This window comes from Camellia sinensis, chromosome 3, assembly GCF_055761805.1.
Source record: "Camellia sinensis isolate YWXY chromosome 3, ASM5576180v1, whole genome shotgun sequence".
NCBI classification, from domain to species: Eukaryota; Viridiplantae; Streptophyta; class Magnoliopsida; order Ericales; family Theaceae; genus Camellia; species Camellia sinensis.
This window is the reverse complement of record NC_138963.1, coordinates 77,789,848-77,808,961: the sequence shown is the minus strand read 5'-3', so window position 1 is coordinate 77,808,961 and position 19,114 is coordinate 77,789,848. Positions and strand designations below refer to the sequence as shown.

The 19,114-nt window shown below is 32.5% G+C and overlaps 1 protein-coding gene and 1 long non-coding RNA gene across 3 annotated transcripts; one reads left to right on the top strand and one right to left on the bottom strand.

Moving 5' to 3' along the window:
* The first annotated feature begins 952 nt into the window (after positions 1-952).
* On the top strand, positions 953-13,158 carry LOC114296968 (ribonuclease 2). Of its 2 annotated transcripts, none has more exons than XM_082920114.1 (8): positions 953-1,253; positions 7,398-7,426; positions 7,634-7,707; positions 8,653-8,756; positions 9,405-9,498; positions 11,357-11,518; positions 11,936-12,023; positions 12,686-13,158. In XM_082920114.1, exons 1-8 carry the CDS (start codon positions 1,060-1,062, stop codon positions 12,739-12,741), a joined length of 801 nt encoding a protein of 266 aa, XP_082776240.1. In that variant the 5' UTR covers positions 953-1,059; the 3' UTR covers positions 12,742-13,158. The 2 variants fall into 2 exon arrangements, with proteins under 2 accessions (XP_082776240.1, XP_082776239.1); XM_082920113.1 differs by having other exon boundaries at positions 11,921-12,023.
* On the bottom strand, positions 12,699-15,643 carry LOC145822625 (uncharacterized). The gene is made up of 2 exons (XR_014364176.1): positions 14,413-15,643; positions 12,699-14,031 (listed from the first exon to the last, which is right to left on the bottom strand). It is a non-coding gene; the product is annotated as an uncharacterized LOC145822625 (long non-coding RNA).
* Between the last annotated feature and the right edge of the window lie 3,471 nt (positions 15,644-19,114).

Here is a 19,114-nt window from a genome sequence, read left to right as displayed (position 1 = left end):
CTCTGAACTTCACATTTCACAGAGAATTTCTCTGGTCGAATTTTCTCTGGACATCACAGAGAAATTCCTCTTCCATTTCTTGTTCTTTTGCATCTTGCTTCCCAGATTGATCATCACACTTGTTCATTGTAAGGTGCAAATCTAAAGCATTAGGGACAGAAGAGTAGGGAAAGTGTATGAAATAGACTGTAAAAGCTTGACGGAATAGTAGGGAAAACAGGGGATGACGAATTAAAATGAAATTGAAGGGGTTCAAGAACTTGAAACCCTAGAATGAGAAAGTGTATGAAAGAGGAGGAGGAAGAGGAACCTCGTTGATTATCGCCCTACATGTCCACAATTCCACTTCTTGGAGACCAATTAAGCATTCGACGAACGATGAGAGTGATGATTCATCGCCGATTGCATAGCAGCTTCGCAATTGGAGTTTCTTGAGCTGTTTACAACTCCTCCAGAGCCAACTGAGGCCGTAATCGCAGTGTTGAATCCCGGACAAACCTAGGGTTTCTAATTGAAGTTTGGTTTCGGAGTTTCCGATCATTGAATCGGTCAAATTGAGTTTGTGTAAATCGAATTGTCCAGTGTTGAAGACGATCGAGAGGTCTTTCAGTGAGTGGAAAGAGATGAGCCAGTGAAATTTTCATCTGATATATGTTTAGGGACCTTAGACATCAAAAAATAATTTTGTGGATCTCTTCCATTACGAAAAGTGGAAGAGGGACCCTAGACCGATTTTTCCTATATTTTATTTTATTTTATTTAAGAACTGCAATACATATTTATGATTTTTATTTTTATTAAAATTTATAAGTAAAAATTATATTTTAATAAAATAAAAAAATTAGAAAATTTGTTAATAGAATAGAGAATGAATAGAAAATAAATGAAAAAGTAATTTTTAAAATAAAAAATAAATTTTTTAATAATATTTTTAGGTAAAATTTTGGTAAAAGGGTGGGGATGCTAGCGTAAATTACTGGACCAAGCCAAATACAGCGTAAAGGAGCAATCAATCAATAACTCGATCAGAGAGAGAGAGAGAAAGAGAAAGAGAGAGCAATGGCTTCTCTCCCCACCCAAACCATTCTCTCTCTACAAATCTTGGTGTTGTTAATCGCATATATCAGTGGTGGGTTTGTAGAAGCCAAAAAACAGAGAGAGTTCGATTACTTCGCTTTGGCTCTTCAATGGCCTGGCACTGTTTGTCAGAGATATACTAGCCATTGTTGTTCCTCCAACGCTTGTTGCAGAGGGTACTTCGTATTGCCAATCTTTCCACTTATTTTCTTTTATTTCGTATTCAATTGATTTATACCTGAGCTGGGTTTTTATATATATATATATATATTTGTTTGTGTATATTTGCAATTAATTTTTATAATGGGGGTGTGTTCTTGTGGAAGCTTCGATTTTTATGAATGTTTTGAGGACTTTAGATTGGGACCCTAATTGATGCTTAATTCTGTTTTTACTTAAGTTGGTGAATTCATACCTAATTGATACTTTGGGTGTTACTGTTCACTGGGCCCCACGCCCAATGGGGCTTTGGTACTTTGATAATTTCTTGTTGTTTTCAAGTGGAAGTTGCCTAATTCTATACTTATAAATATAAATGAAATGAGGGAGTTGCCTCTTCGTCCGTAGGGAGAGTTGGATTGTTTTCTAATCATTATGAAAACCACAGTAGCTGTAGATAGACGTAATCCTATTATGGGGTGAACCATGTAAATTTGTGTGTGATTTTTTTTGATTTGTTTGATCTTTTCTTAATTGTTATTTTGAAAATCGCAGTAGCCATGGACGTGTAACCGTATTATGGTGTGAACCACATAAATTCTTGTGTTTCTGTGTATGCGTGATTTTTTTTATTTGTTTTATCTTTTCTTAATGTTATTTTATGTCTCACTGGTCCTAATTAAGAAGAGTCAATTTCCTAGCATGATGTTGTTTATCAGCAAAAGGGGAAAAAGGGAAACAAAATATGAGCTAGCATGATTGAGGTAAATTTGTGTAAGGGCCTAGTTGTTGCTTCTAATTTGGTCACTATTTTAGTGCCAATCTTTGCTAACTTGAGCATCTCAAATTCTTTCATCAAATGTTTATCAAATCAAGGGAGAGTCATTTTTTTTAATCAAATTGAGAACTCATCAAATTTGAATTTGATAAAATTTTTAAAAGATAAAGTGTTGAAGATGATTTTTTTTTTTTTTCTTCAAATTTGATGAAAAGGAAAATTTGGGATAAAAGGGTAATTTTTAGAAAGATTTCGATGAAAATTTGATGAAATGATTATAGTAGTTCATATCAAATCAAATTTCTTACTCAAATTTGGAATCAAATTAGATGAAAAATTTGGTGATGAAGGGGTTGGAGATGGTTATTGTCTCCTCAATATAGGAGTTTTTTGCAAAGGGCTTTATTCAGTGCTCTTGGAGCAAGACCCATGTGCGGTGCTCAAAGAACACCTTATACTAATCCAATTGATGCATCAATGAGATCCTGATATTATATGTTGATATTTAGCCTAATGACAGGGAGAAAGTCCCAAACCACTATGTTATTTTTGGTTCTATTTATTTATAATTGGCCACCACAAACAAAATGGGACCTAATGTCCCACTTTCATGAGGTAAAACTCGTGGTCCATTCAGTTTGAGATGGCTGATCTGAGATTTAATTCAGAAAATTTTTGTAGGTAAGATGATATAGTAAATTTTTTTGTGGGTACTCCTTAATTCCATATGAACTCAATTCATATTTTCACTACCTTTTTGGGATAGAACACCACTAAATTCAGGGAAATTAGAGGAGAAAGAAACATAGACAATGAGAGGCGGAGATTGTTGCCGAAGAAACAAAGAAAATAGACGGAGCATGGGTGTGATGCATTTTCATCGAACTGCCTAATCGCGGTGGTGAAGGAAACTGAACGGTGAGGACTTTTAGGGGTAGATATCTAAATATATTGGGCACAGAGTGGTGATGTAGGGTTGGTTTTTGCCTTTTTGGCCTGAGAATTATCGAAGGCAGACTTAAATCATTTGTGAACCAGCTTCAAATTTACATTCACACCAAATAGGTGTGCTGAATATATAATAAGTAGATATATCAGTGGTGAAATAGGGTTTTAGGATTTGGAATGGGGGTAGCAAAGGGCTAAAGATTTGGAGTTTTAACAAAACAAGGAGAGACTTTAAGTTTGGGATCTGCTGTAAATGGTGCTGGTGAACAGAACTCAAGAGCTATCTTGTGTTTCCTGTTGTGTGCTAGAGTTGTTTGGTAGAAGACAGTAGGATTTTGATCTAGGAAAAGAGGTGAAGCCTACTTGGTTGTGGGCTTTTAAAGGTTTAAATATGATAAAAGTCAAAAGAGAAGAAGAAGAAGAAGGAAGAAAAAGAATCTAGAAATCACTCATGGAGTTCCTTTGGCATGACATCTAGGTTTAGTATTGCATCACACAATTCTTAGAAGTGTATAATAGTTGGATGTTTTTTAAGCTTTTTCTTTTGTAGAATTTGAACATTTCCGTTTTTAACTTGTACATTTACTCCAAAATTAGATGCTTAAATTATGACTTCTACACACATCTGAACCAGCTATAAACTATAATGAAAATTCAATAACTTAACTTGACCCAAGTTAAAACTCATGGAAACTCATGGAAACAACTATAGGTCATGTCCCACAAATATTCAAATTACCAAGATAGCCTTGACTTGTAAAACATAGTGAAAAATATATGTATAATTGAATCAGTTGCAAAAAAACAAAAAACCTCTAAAAAATATATATACTGTACTTATTATATATGTGTGTGTGTGTAAGTATATATATATATATATATAAATAATAAGCTTCAAATGGACTTAAACATGATTGTTTGAGTTCCCTAGTGGGCCTTGCATCACCACACGTGCCAAATCAAGGCTTGGGCCTTGGAGGCATCTTTTATGTTCCATTGATAAATTGCTAATACTGTTTTTTTTTTTTTTTCCTCCTTTCTTTATAATCAGTTTAAGGACAAACCCTTCTAAGAAGGTGTTGTAACCAAATCGAACACTCAAATCGACAAGTGTCAGATACATGTCCAAATATGTTTTATCATCTTTTTCAATATTTTATAACCAGACACTTTGGGAAGCACATGAACACATTGCAAGTTTGAAGAAAGTAACTTAAAATCTATTGATAAATTAAAAACAATATGGATTTATACATATTAATCTCTCCTCATTTAGTTTTAGGAATTCTAAAATCCAAAACTTCCATTTTATTAGAGCTTTCTAAAATAGATATTAGCATTTTTTTATACACACTTCCTGTTTAGTTTGTAGAATGTGAAAAATGATTTATAACTATTTTGAATTAATAAAATACAACCACATTTGTAATGTCAAAAATCGAGAAATATTTTTTATTTGCATGTATACAAATTATTATATGTATTTATTTTTTATCGCGTCCTATCATGTGATTACTTAATTTATTTTTTACTCCCTCCGTCCCAATTTATTTGTCTATTTTGGGGAATCCAACTCATTAAGGAGACAAGCAATTATTACACTTCAATTCAAAATTTAAAATACTTTTACCATAATACTCTTTGATTTTGAATTTTAAAATATGTTTCTACTTGTGTATAATGGGTAATTTTGGAAATCTAAAAAAATTCAACATCCAAAATAGAAAGTAGACAAATATTTTGGGACGGACCAAAATGGAAAGGTGGACAAAAAAAAAAAAAAAAAGGGATGGGAGACTAATAAGTTAGGGGCACTTTTTCATAAATCCCTTTTCACCTACTTATATTCCATTTAGTCCACATTATTTTCTTATGTTCCAATAAGTACTATGAGTGGCATAGTTACCAAAATACCCCTGATAATATTCATATTTACATTGTGAATGTTCACATCACCAAATTGCTAACCGTTCAAAAAATATTTGTAAGGGGGAGAAATGTCTATAAAATACCTTAAATATGAGAATTGGGATTTGGTAGATCAAATGTCTAAATAATAGGACTTATTAGAATATAAGAATATCTTATGGACTAATTAGGATACAAACACTTGAAAAAGGATTTTCTAATAAATTTTCCAATAAATTATCAAGTTGGCGTGTTCGTTTTGTGTCATATCCATGTCCCTTGTCTGTATATGTCCTCCTTATTTACCAATTTACCTTTGTTAAAATCAATACTAAGCATAAGCAATATAAAGTGGGAATTACATGCCATATATATATATATTCAAATGAATAGGGAAGCATTTGAGTAATTGTTGGAAGAAAATTTAAATTTGTCCAGCAAATGGAATGTTAGGAATTGCCAAATAGGATTTGATCTTAGAAAAGAGCTGAAGCACATTTGGTTGTGAGCTTTTAAAGGCTTAAATTAGATGTGCTAAAAGTTAAAAGGAAGAAGAAGAAGAAAGAAGTGTAAGAGCCTAGAAATCATTCCGAAGATTCTTTAGTTATTACAAATAGGGTTAGAATTGCATTACGCAATTTCCACATTTTATCTCACCGGCTTGGAACTACTATAAATCATGAATATGAAGACCTGACTAATACTCAATCCTAGCAAGTCAGGTTCTAATCTAAAGGTGAAAAGGCGTTTTTTCACAATATTGCTAGGGAAGAGGTTGGGAAATTCAAACTTGGCTCGACCTAGCCCAGGCACCCTATGCCTTCTTTTTTAAATAGGACTTAAGAAGTACGGACACTTCTAAGAAGGTAACGTATCCATGTCGTGTCCGTGTCGAATACCAACACTCTTTGGACACTTCCCTGACATGTGTCCGACACTCTTTAAAACGTGTCTTATTTTTTAAAGACCCAGACACTCTTTGAACACTTAGAAGACACAAGTGTGTATCTCTTAAACACACGTGTCTGTTGATTAGACACATGTGAAACTAATTATAACTTTGAGCAAAATAACTTAAGATATAATAATAAAATAAAAAACATATAAATTTGTAGAAATTAGTGTCATATTGCATTTTTTATTATCTTTGAATGATATACTCATATATATAACATATAGTAAATATATAAAATTATATATTTCATGTGTGTCTCCCATATGTCGTGTTGTGTGTCTCCCATATGTCGTGTTTTGCATTTTTTGAAAATTTGCGTGTTAGTGTGTCCATGTCGCGTCACGTGTCCGTGTCTGTGTCCGTGTCCGTGTTCGTGTTTGTGCTTTTTTGAATAGGACTCTAAAATTTGAAAGTTTAATTATGACATCTAAGTCTATCTAAACAACTAAAAATTATAAATGTTTAGCAAATGAGATAACTTGATCAAAGTTGCTACCTATGGGTGATATCTATACAGCATGTCCCCCGAATCTTAATTAAAATAACCTCCACTCTGAAAACAAAGTAATACTGTAATACAGATGTATAATTGAATCAATAGCAAAACTAACTTAAAAATGTATACACTTACATTATAATCCTCAAAATGGACTCAAATGTGATTGTTTGGGCTCTTAGTGGGCCCTACTAACCCAACAAGTGCCAAACAAAGGGTTGGACCTTGCAAGTAAGGTTTTTCTTTTCCTACCATTTTAACTTAATTAGAATGATGTGAACCCCTTGGGTAGAACTTACCCTTGAAAATTGGCTTATAAGGGGAGGGTGCTCGAGAGGCTTATATGTACATGGCCAAGGCCTATTAACCGATATGAGATTGTAACATATCACTATGCTTCATAGCTGATGTCCACGACGGCCCACTCTATCGACACTGTAATGGTGGTAGCCCTTTCCCTTCTGGTGACTTCACTAAACTATTAGTAGTTGACACCTTTTTTTAGGTGTCTTAATCTAGTAGTCTATAGGTGGCCCCCTTCGCAGCTCGAACTGCAAAGCAACATCCATTTTTAGGTGTCTTGATCTAGCATTCTATAGGTGGCCCTCCATAGCTCGAATCGCAAAGCAGCATCCATTCAATCCCATATTCGCATAGGTGTGTCCGATTCCATACTCAATGTGATGGCTGGCTTTGATATGAAATAATACGAACTCCTTGGGTAGAACTCACCCTTGAAAACTGACTTGCACAGGGAAGGTGCCCAAGAGGCTTATATGTACATGGCCAAAAGCCTGTGTTAACCGATAGATAAATGTGGAATTTAAATTGGAATTACATGTAAGATAGATAAATGTATAAACAAATGAATGCAAAGCATTGATAATGAAAATTAACTTATTTTATGTGCTTCAGTTACCATCATGTTGAATTTTGTCTCTTCTTTTACTGATGTTGCCTTTTTTGTGTTGTCAGATTTGTTTTCCTTCACGAATATAGTTATGTTGAATCTTTTAAATATGCATTAAACTCTACATATTGGGACTTACCACACTTTGCTTATGATTTTTACCCAGCACAAATGCTCCAATCGAGTTTACTATCCGTAAGTATAAATTTGGGATTGTTCTTTTAAATTGAGAATCTAGACTAGTGGAATCAAATTTATTGGCTTCTTGATTGTTGTTTATGGTGGTAGAACTAAATCAGCCATATACTCAAGTCTTTTAGCATAATAAAGCATGCCTAAAGAACTTATAATTTGCCATTATATTTATCTGGTTTCTCTTATTTAATGTCTTTTGCATCGCAGATGGATTGTGGCCTGACTACAATGATGGCACCTGGCCCTCATGTTGCACCGGTTCTAATTTTGATATAAAGGAGGTACTTATGTGCTGCTGTTGTTTGATTTTCATTTCCCTTACCTCCCATGCCTGTCTAGTTAATAATGCTGTTTGGGGGAACATGAGATGGTGCTCTAGATGCATAGGGAACATCTTGAAACTAATTTTTTCGGTATGTGCTTATGGGTTATGGTGCATTGTTGCACCATTTAATATAGAAACCATATGTAGGATGTGGGCACTTTGTTATAGATGCATGGATGTCTTCTTTAGAAGAGTAAGAACTCTGTTTTACTGCTTGGTAGTTAACTGTAGATTTGTTTCATCTTTAATTGAGAGAAAATTTGGTAACTAGTAGATGGAAATTGATTATTTCATTTGTAATATATTCTAAAGTTGTGCTATTGAATTATATCTCCAAGATTTGTATTTTGTCTTCATATTTTGTAGAAGTTTTATTGGAGATTCAATATATTTAAATGATTGCATCCAAACTTGCAAAATCGCATCCTAAAAATGGTAATATAAATTATGGAGAAGAGAACTTGGCCAAAAAATTCCATTATTTTGCTAGAGTATGTGGAAATAACTGCAACTTCAAGACACATTAAACATAAAATTAACTATTCTGCTTTGGTAAAGATGTGTTTATACAAGATAAAGTGCATGTGTAGTTGTAATATAAATTATGGAAGAAGTACTTGAAAATCTTGAGAAACTTGGGTATATGGGTTCAAATAGGAACGTAGAAAGCAATGGCAGCCGACATATATCCATTCTAGAAAAGTACTGGTTCAAAAAATCTATGATATGGTTAAGCAAAGATTTTAAGCTCATATACAAGTGGCTTTTACTTTCTTTTTCTTTTTCTTTTCAACTTTTTTTTAGTTTTATGAAGCTTGATATTTATGTCTAACATACATTCTAAAAGTGGTTTGGCTTTCTGAGTTGAATATTAACCATGTTTGCTTCATTTCTTTTGTAGATCTCAACATTGCTCAGTGCCCTAGAGACTTATTGGCCATCTTTAAGTTGTAGTTTAGCGTCGACCTGTCATGGTGGGAAAGGATTATTTTGGGCTCATGAGGTCTTTATTAATTGTGGGCTTTCTTACTAAATTTTCTGATCTTATAATATGGAACTAACAATCTTGTGTTTCTATCATGGCTGAATTGGGCGACATCCATGGCCAGTGGGGTAATCATCTTCATCCTGTACTACATTACATTGTATGACGAATAGAATGTTTATTATGTAGAATTATATTGTTCTCAAATTAGAAGCTACTTCGATGCATGAAAAAGTTGTTGAAGCTATACGTACAATACACCCGCAACAGCACTTATAGGGAAACAGATCCCAGAGTCATCTGAATTCTAGCTTCCCAATTCTAGAAGGAATACATTAATTGTTATAGATTCTCTTTTCTTTTTAGACAAATAATTAGAAATTGTGATAATGAGCTTAGGATGATTTGCTGCCTAGAGATCACTCAGTTTGAGTGCATTCGCCTGTTGCACCGTCTTTAGTGATTTGAATATATCTATCAACAGTCTTGCTGAACATTGATATTCGAGTTGTTTTGTTATGTGGCCCATCAAAATGATGAGTCCAAACGGCAGTTGTGAGTTGTGTGTATAACATTTTTTCCTAGGAAAGTAAGTGATGTTAAGATCATAAGGTACGTTTTTTTTTCCCCATATTAATCTCGTGCTTCACTTTTTGCTTTTGAATCACAGAAAAGCATGGGACATGCTCATTTCCAGTTATTCGAGATGAATACGACTACTTCTTGACAACTCTTAATGTCTATTTCAAATATAATGTCACGGTAAGATTTGGGTTATTTATCTTATTCTTTCAATATGTTTAGACTAGGTTGTTCACTAAATCGACTACAAAATTATATAGATAGCAAATGATCATGTTGTCTTTCTGTTACATGCATTTTTCCTTTTGTTCCTTGTATGCATCAAAATTGATGTTTTTGTCAATTTTGCATCCCATGCTGGCTGCAGACATCAATGTTCTGTTATTGCCAAGGTGAGTTGTACTGCCACAAACTTTAAGCAAGTGAAACTTGCAGCTTCCAAAACTGTGTCAAGGGCTGCAAATGAACTGAGCCAAGCCGAATATCAGCTTGCTCGACCTTGGCTCAGTTGAAATGAGTGCTGCTTGAGCTTGAGTCAAGCTTAGAGACCATAGACCGAGCTCGGCTTGGTGGCAGCATGCTGTGCTTGTGAACCAGCTTGGTTGACAAGAGAATGGGTTCCAAATCCAACTAATATGGACACTCGTCAAAGTCTTGATTGTCTTGGGTGGTAAATAGTGCAAAAGACTTCTTTAGTTCAACACTAGTCAGAATATCATCAGCCAAACGTTTAAAATTTAATACAATACAATAAAAAGTAAGATGCTGACAAGTCTTACAATAAAAGAAGTACTATGACATTACACCACAGGCATTGGCCAAACGTTAGCTTGGTTAACACAGTTGATTTATTATATATATATATATATGTATGTATATATTTATAGTATGTAACGCCATAGGGATGTTGAAAGCTAACAAAATGCTACTGAAATTTTTAAGAAAATACATATGTGCCCCTGCCACATGTTCACGAGCCTAATGACCTAAGCTTGGTCATTTTTGTTTCTTAAACGAGCCAAAGGATTAGGCTCGAGCTCATTCAAGCTGAGCTCAACCTATTCATAACTTCATGAACAGTTCGGTTTGTTAATGTTACTTGGAACATGGATAATTTTGGTATGTGAAATGGGAAGGGAACATGTTAAGCCACAAGATTTAAATTTTGGTACGAGAGGGGTAGACTTCTAGAGTTTTTTTTTTTTTTTTCCTAAAACCAAATTAATCATGTAGCGACACGTTTCTATGAGCACTATGACCCATTTTGACGTTTTATCATGTCAAAACTTTCACTCACCTTAGATTTTAATTTATTATATTTATTTTTTTAATTCCTAAGGAAACATTTAGTAAATGTGTTGGAAAAAACTCTTAGGATTGCTTTGGATTGCTAAATTTACCATTTTAGAACGAAAGTGTACCATGTTTCGGAGTGTGCATTCCAAAATGTAATTCACTAGGGTATTAGTGTTTTCTAGTAACACTTTGCAACCCTAAAGGTTCGAAAAGAAGAGGAGGAAAAAGAGAGTAGATTAGGGGCTTTTTAAGGATGAGATGGTATCACCCTATTTTCAACTCAAACTAGATTTTGTCAAGTTTTTCTTGTGGCATAAAAGAAATGGAGACCATTAAATAATATTCATTTAGTTCTTCATTATGTCCCTCGAGTTTTCCTTCGTTTTTTTTCCCCCAATAAATCCAAAATTGTATAGGCAATATGTGCAACAAAGTTCCTGATTAATCTTTGTGGTGGTCTAAGCTAGGCCTGGGGTTTCACCTCAATATAGGGAGGTTTGATCACGTTGGAATTGCATTTATGCTTTGACTACAGTAGTTGATATTCTAATTCATATATGTTCCAGCCACGATGCCCTTTTCTTTGCTTTAATTTGAGATATCTGATGCTGTAATTTCTCTTATTAAACCGACGACATTTTGTTGTTAAGGTGCTTGACATTGGCAAATCATTCATCTTATATTGGGTTTTCTTTGGTTTATTCATTTGACCATTAACTATATATTGAATTTATGACAACAGAAGGTTCTTAATGAAGCTGGATACATTCCTTCGAACGCTGAAAAGTATCCTCTTGGAGGCATTATTACGGCAATCCAAAATGCCTTCCATGCAACACCTTTACTTGTTTGCTCTAATGGTGCAGTGGAGGAACTCCGATTATGCTTCTATAAGGATTTTAAGGTATGACTTCTCTGCTGCTTAAAATCTTGTTGTTAGTTCCATATTGGAAACTAAACCTGCAATGTGTATGCATGTGCACATGGTGAGTATGTGTATGAAAATACATGCTCTGATACCGTCTGCATTTCTTGCCCAAAGGACACCCATTAGGGGTCCTGGCCAAAAATCTATCTTAGACATTTGCCAATGAAAATATGTTCTGAAAAACTCTAGAAAACAGGAAAGTAGATAAAAAAGGAAAACAGCACGTGTAACAGGATAAATTAATAGGGGCCATACCAAATGAAAACCCTTGAATTGAGTAGTTTTATTTATTTATTTGTTTTTAGAGGATCTTTATCGGAATATACATTTCTTTCTGAGTTTTCCATTCCATGTCGGAACTCTAATGCCTTTTGAAAGTTTATGTTATTTCAGCCTCGGGATTGTGTAATTGGATCTGACATGCTTTCTTCTAAGAGCTCTTGCCCAAAATATGTCAGCTTGCCTACATTCGTATCATTAGGTAAGTTTCTTTCTTATCCGAATGATTACCTGATCAAAGGGACATGAACGCATATAATGGGTACCAAATTGTTATTATTTAAAATTAGGTAAATTACACTTTTACCCCCTAAATTATGACCCTTTCTCACTCCAATCCTAGGAAAAATTTCTTATTTTGGTCCCTGAACTATCTTGTTCTTCCCACTTTGGTCCAATTTCCAACGAACATTATACATTTGTAATGGAAAATGCCACATGGCTCGGGTTGACCCATACTTGAGAGTAACTTGCACTTTTACCCCCCAAAAAGTATGGGTTCCCACTTAGGTCAAAGGAAATTTTCCCACTTTGGTCCCTAAACCGCCAAAAAATTGTTCAAAAAAAAAAAAAGAAAATAGTTCCCCTCAAATAGTTTTGGGATAGATCTTTAAAAATAAATTTTAATACTTTGCATTCGCACTTCTTTTCCAATATATAAATATGGGAAATGATTTCAGTATTATGCTAAAATATGATACAAATACAGTAGTAGCATAAATAATGAATAAATTGTTTACAATTTGTGTTTTACTAGAAAGTTTGATTATGAGGCTGGTGAATCATATCATCAAAACATTCTCTTGAAGGCCCATATCTGATACAAGTTCAATTTCCTTATTGTTTATCTCTCCTCACTTGCAGGGCTTGAAAATGGTGAGGATGCATTCTTATCGTTGCCTCAAAATGAAGCTCTTTAAAATCCTAGCAGAGTGTGCGCCATTCTATGAACAGTTGAGACCCTATGAGGCGAAATAACAAGATCGACAAATGCTCTGTTGTAACAATGTGTAACTTATGATTTTATTAGGAAATAATGAAAAAAGCTGTCTTTTTAGTGTGGATCAAAAAAATCATTTGTGCTTTAGTATCTCAAGCTTTATTTTGGTTTGTTATGAAGATGAAAATGCTAATTGATCATTCAGTTCCATTATTTGATGGATGTGCATTAGGCAATCCAGGACAAACACAGGAGCACTGGGTGGGCAAGGAAATCATGGACCCTATGTGAATGTTGAAAGCATACACAACTTGCACCAGGTCTGCTTGGTTATGGTTTCTGAGTGACTGTCAAGAATTCAATTCAACTAAAGAGGAAAAGGGTTACTAGAGTTAAATTACCTGTTCGGTGAAGATACTTAGGATTGCATTTTATTTTTATTTTGAAAATATGCACAATATAACGTCTTATGCGACAAATAGAGTTAAAATAAGTTGAAAAAAAAAAAACACTTATCATCATAAAGTTATGGAAGACATGCTTTTAACTTCCGTTATTTGATTATTAACTTTTAGCTAATGAAAAGTTGCACTGAACAAGTCTACTATTAGTCTGACTGAAATGCAAAACCATTGAAAGGGCTGCGTTCTCAGACATTTCATCAGAAAAAAATTCCTGTAAGCCATCAGCCAAAGAAAACACAGAAGCATGGATTAGCATCACCTATCTTGTTGGAACCTACCCCTCTCATTTAATCTTATTTGGCCCAAACATGCACCCAAAGTACTAGAATTCAGGTCTGATATTAGCATAAGCATGGAGCCATCAACAAAAATCTCAAATCCAATCTTCAAAGTGCATGAAGGAAAGATGTAATATTTCCTTGATGATTCCATCAGCTTCACCACACAAGGTGCAAATTCCAACAAGAGCGTTCCAGTTTCTGGTTCGTTCACTATATAAATGTACACTTTGCAGGCCCCTTGTATTCAAAAGATAAAGTACTATAAACTACATAAATCAGCAGGCGCACGAAGTTGCTGTCTTCAACTCTCCTTCTTATTATTCTTCTTCCTCATATATATAGAAAACAGCTTCTGTTTCCAGCTGGCTTTGCCTTGATTGGAAAACAGTCAATGAAGTATTGTCAAAAGAATATTGATCGATCAAAAACCAGAAGCAGCAGCAGCATCTGAAGAAGCTAAGATCTGCATGGCACCTGGTAAAGTCCAGATGCAAATGATGAGGTTAAAACCATAGCAGCATCAACCTGCAGATTACAATCAATATAATGAAAATAACTTTTAACTGCTCAAGGTGTCTTTAACTCATCAAGTATAATAAAAGAAATAATTGTTTAAATTACATTGTACTCTCCTAGGTTTGGAAAAAAATATAACAAGCTCTATAATTTTGACATAATACACCAATTTCCCTTTTAATAAGGATATATGAATGGAATTAATGCAGATCGTGTGGAAACACAAAAATAAACAAGATAAAATATACATTTCCTTTTCATCATCCAATTTGGTTCATCTATAACCATTTTTTAAAGAAGAGGGAATTTGAATAAATATGAATGCAAGTATTTGATTTCCTGTAAGATTTGAATTAGAATAACAAAAATGAAAAAAATCAGAGTCCTGACCGAAGGAATTTGAATAAATTAATCCATGCCACAAAAGAATTAAGCCTCGCCTCCCCACTTTGCAAAAATCAACTTCATCCATGTGGAAAAGCAATGCTTTGATAGGTGTTCTGGTAAATCCACCACCTACAAAACATCATAAATTTCATGTGAATTCAAAATGTCCACCTACAAAGTAAACAAAGTTCCATTTCATTATTAATCTCATTTGACACACAAATTAATAAGAGCTTTTATTTGTATTAGCTAATTCAGAAAACATACAAATTCTACAAAAGCCAATGTGCAGTTTTGTAGTATAAACCCACTTGAATGAAGTGATTCACCAAGTTTCTGATATATAAATGAAAAAAAATTTAATAAACATGGACACCAAAAAAGACTTTTTGATCCAAAAGAAGAAGTCATAAAATTCAAGCATATCACGCAGCTAGTACTCTTTTATACGTTCTTCCCTGATGCACAGTGCTTACTTCATGTATTTGCTTTCTCTTGGTACACAAGTCCCTTAAATAATAGTAAGTAGTTCCAAATCAAAACCAGCTCTTAAAAAAGGGTTGCCATTCTTTTGTTCGACAACCTGAGCATTTGCAATTTTGCCAAGCAATGGCTCCAAAGGAGGCAATAGATTCATCATCACCAGCATGACTCCAGGTTTGTTCAGATAGAAATAATGGAACCATTTTATGCATGAAACATCAAATGTTGAAAGTAAGCAAGATGCAAGTTCAAACAGAGACAACATGAAACACAACAGTTAGAATTTACTAAAAGAAAGCAGATTCAACATTGAATATCACAGTAAAGCCTGGAGATCAAGGTTTGGTTGTGCGCCTGAAACTGAATCTACAATCTAATAAATAGAATAAAAGTGAGTTCTGTTCTGTCCCACAAAATATGCCACAATCTAACCAAACATGGATACCAAACCCTTGGTAAGAAAAGGTAATGTTCTAAATTATTAAAAAAAAAAAAAAAGAAGGAAGAAAAAAGTGCAAAACTTGAGACAGCATAGGCATAGATCATAATTGAAAGTCTCAATTGACATGAAAAGCAAACACATGCTGGATATAAATCTGAATAAAATTTTTGTGTTTACTTCTAATATGAAACTAGATTTAACCTCCTAGTTACTGGGCCTGAGGCAACTTTTTCTGCCCACTCTAGCTACAAGCCTCCGTCAGATGAGGTTTGGCAACTGATTTTCAGCTGTTTTTTTTGTTGGGTTTTCTTTTTTGTCTTTTAGTAAACTTTTTTATTTATTTTTTATTTTTTGAAAAATTCTACGCTTTCAGGTTCCATTGAGTAGACGAACCTGAAAAGTTCTAAAAGAATTTAAAAACTTGAAAAAGATCCACTAAAGACAAAAAACAAAAACAAAAAAAGTCAAAAAAGTTACATTTTAGATCTTTTTAGACTAGATAGACTTGAAAAGTAAAAAATTGACACAAATCTTTAAAAAAAAAAAAATCACTAGGAACAAAGAAATTCTGGAAAAAAACTTGTTTTTGGTTTTCCAAAAAAACTTTTCAGAAAATTCTACTTTCTTATTTTCCGTTTTTTTGGTTTTACTGAATTTTTTTAATATTTTAAGCAATTTTTTTTTTAAAATTTTTAGACACACCTAACATAAATACACATAAAAGTATAATTTTTATGAAAAAAATCTTTTAAAAATTTACTAAAAATCAAAAATATATTAAAAAAAATGAGAATTCAGTATATTTTTCATATTTTTATGTATTTATAAATTTTTTAAAATATTTTTTCACAATTTTTTTATTTTTTAGATACATCTAAGGAATGTGCATCTAAAAAAGTTTAAAAAATGCTTAAAATTTTAAAAATATTCACTAAAAACAAAAAAACATGAAAAATAAAAAACTCAATTTTCAAAAAACTTAATCCAAAAAACTCAAACCAAACACACAAAATGTGACCTTTTTAAACTGTTCCCATACAGTTTCTAATTTTCAAGGATATTTTTCAAAACATTGTAAATCATCTGGACTCTGATTTAGTCTTCTTTAATCTTGGATATTAGTTCATTTTAGAACCATGGAGGGTTTTGGCAAGTCTATTAGCATCTTATCTTGCATTCTCTTGTTGATACTAAAGAATAGCAGGATTAGTTAAGAATTCAAAATAAGTTTTTAACCTAACAGTTTGTGCAACTCTATTTGTTGAATCACGAAGGAGATGCTAACCTAAGAACCACCAACTCTAGGATGATAATTAGATAAGAGAGGAATACTAAAGAAAAAAACCAAAGAAAAAATATATAGGCTAGAATTAGTCTTTGCGTTGAGTTCATTCACTCCCTAAGATTATGGTTAAATCATGAATTTGGAAAAAAAAAATTAAAAAAGGAAAAGAAAAAAAATAAGTGAACTGTGAATGAAATATAGTGACATTTCAACCACCTTTTCTCTCTCTATTTCTAAATTTTTATTCAAATTCATGATTCAAATACAATAGAAAGTCGAAATCTTCGGCTCCACAAGAGCAATAATAGAAATCAATAAACAACTTAGTTGAAGAAGATGAAAATAAAGCTAAAAAATATTTATACCATCTAATTTAAGCAACTTTACAACATTTGTGGCTAGAAATAATCCACTAGTGTCCAACAATATGTAAAAATTGAAAATTGTAAATAGGAAGTGGTAAGGTAACAAACAAGTTTGGAATTATGCATCAATTGGGTTGATAAGCCAAGTGATTATACAAGTAAAAAAACGAAATTTGATTCGTAATTAATTCTCTTGGTAGAAGGATGACCCTAGAAAATTAGAAGAGCAAATAAGGGTCTATTTAACGTATAAACGTACTTTCAACAATACTTGTCAGCACATGCATATTATTAAGGTACACAAACATTGGCGGAGGCAAGGGAGGACGAGGGGGTCACGTGCCCCCCTCAGTTTTAAGATTTTTTTTTTTTTTTTTTTTGTCTTTTGTTATATATAAAATGTATTTTTTTTTTCTTAACATGTTTTTTGGTTAGGAATTTATTGTATTGTTCATAATAAGTAATTATTTGATACTTTAAGAGTACTATGTGATATTATATAATAGTTTAAACTAATAGTATAGCAAAAAATCTTATAGATTGGATATAATGAACTCATTATTTTCAAACAGTTGACAGACTACTTAGTGTGATTTATGATTTCTCATGCTTTGAGCATCACATAGGCAATGCTATATGGTATTCTAAGACTGTTTAATAATTTTCATTCAAAACACATCGTTTATAAGCAATGTCATCTCTTTAATATTTTTCTATAAAAAATAAATTAAATAGATTTTATAATAATTTGTGCTATAAACGATGTGTTTTTATTTTCTAAAATTAAGAATTTTGATCCATAATTTTTTGTGCTAAAATTACAAACTTAAATCACCATTCCGCACTGAGCTATTCTACACTATTATAGAATTTTAATTTGTTCCTATTAATAATTAATATGTAATTTTTTATGCTTAAATTTAGCTCATAAAATTATTATTATCTTAATGTTCATCATGATTTTTTTTTTTAAATAAAAAGTTATAATTAATAATGCCCCTCTAGCTCAATTTCCGACTCCGCCACTGTACACAAACATGGTTAATGTGATTGTTATGTATTCGATTATATAAAGTGTACACGTCATTTAGGGGGAACACTATCACGCTTTTTTTCCCCTCCAAAAATACCCTCCATTTGTAACTACCATATTCAATAACTGATTTTTTTCTCATTTATCAAACTGTTCAAAACTATTGAGCATTTTCCTCATTCGAAAACTATTATATGATTTTTTCCATTTATCAATGTGCCCAAACTGATCATTCCTTACAATGATGAATGATAAATCCATTTGTAATGCATTTTTTTTTTTTTTAATTAACTAAACATGAGAATGAATATTTTGATGATCATTCCATTCCATTCCACTCCATTAAAATGAACTAAGCACTACCTAAGAGTAGGAATCAGATAATGTATTAAAAGATCATACATGAAAGGAAGGGAGAGAAAGCTGAGTTAAATACAACATTTGTACAGCCTACTTATGCAAAAATTATCAAATCTCAAACCCTAGAAAGCTAAAACATTGATCTTTAAAATGCTGTGAAGCAGAAATCGGAGTACATAAACCAAATGCAAATGTGTATATATGTATATGATTCTAGCTAAATTATAAGAGTACTTTTTTATTTAAATTAAAATTTGATAATAAAAAAATAGTGATAAAAGTATTCCTTTAGCGCTTCTAATAATTAGTTTTTCATTTTATTTTAAGTGATTTTTATTTCATCCATTGTAAATAAAACTTATATCAAATATTTTAGAATAAGTTTTCAAATTTCAAAAAATTGTAAACAACTTAGATAAGATGCATCAAATAAGCAAATTATATTACGGTTTACATTTTTTTCATAATAGACTATAATAATAAGCACAATCTTAGAGAGTGCTTAATAAACTAGCATTGAGCATTGGCATTTATTACTGTTCAAAAAAAAAAAAAAAAAAAAAAGCATTGGCATTTATTATTGAAATAAAATAAATGTTGTATATAATTTTCATTTCTTGTTGTGTTATAAAAGATGATTTTGTCGTTTTGATTGTATAATAAATGAGTTTGCTAAGTTATGTTCACGCACTTTCCTTTTTTTTCTATGTGGGTGTGGAAGGCTGAAATATTCTTCA

Bases quoted from the DNA above. Each gene is read 5' to 3' on its own strand.
- LOC114296968 (XM_082920113.1), top strand. From the start codon at position 1,060: ATGGCTTCTCTCCCCACCCAAACCATTCTCTCTCTACAAATCTTGGTG. The intron at 1,254-7,397 runs GTACTTCGTATT...ATTTTTACCCAG, and splicing joins TCCAACGCTTGTTGCAGAGG to CACAAATGCTCCAATCGAGT. The intron at 8,757-9,404 runs CTTTATTAATTG...CTTTTGAATCAC, and splicing joins TTATTTTGGGCTCATGAGGT to AGAAAAGCATGGGACATGCT.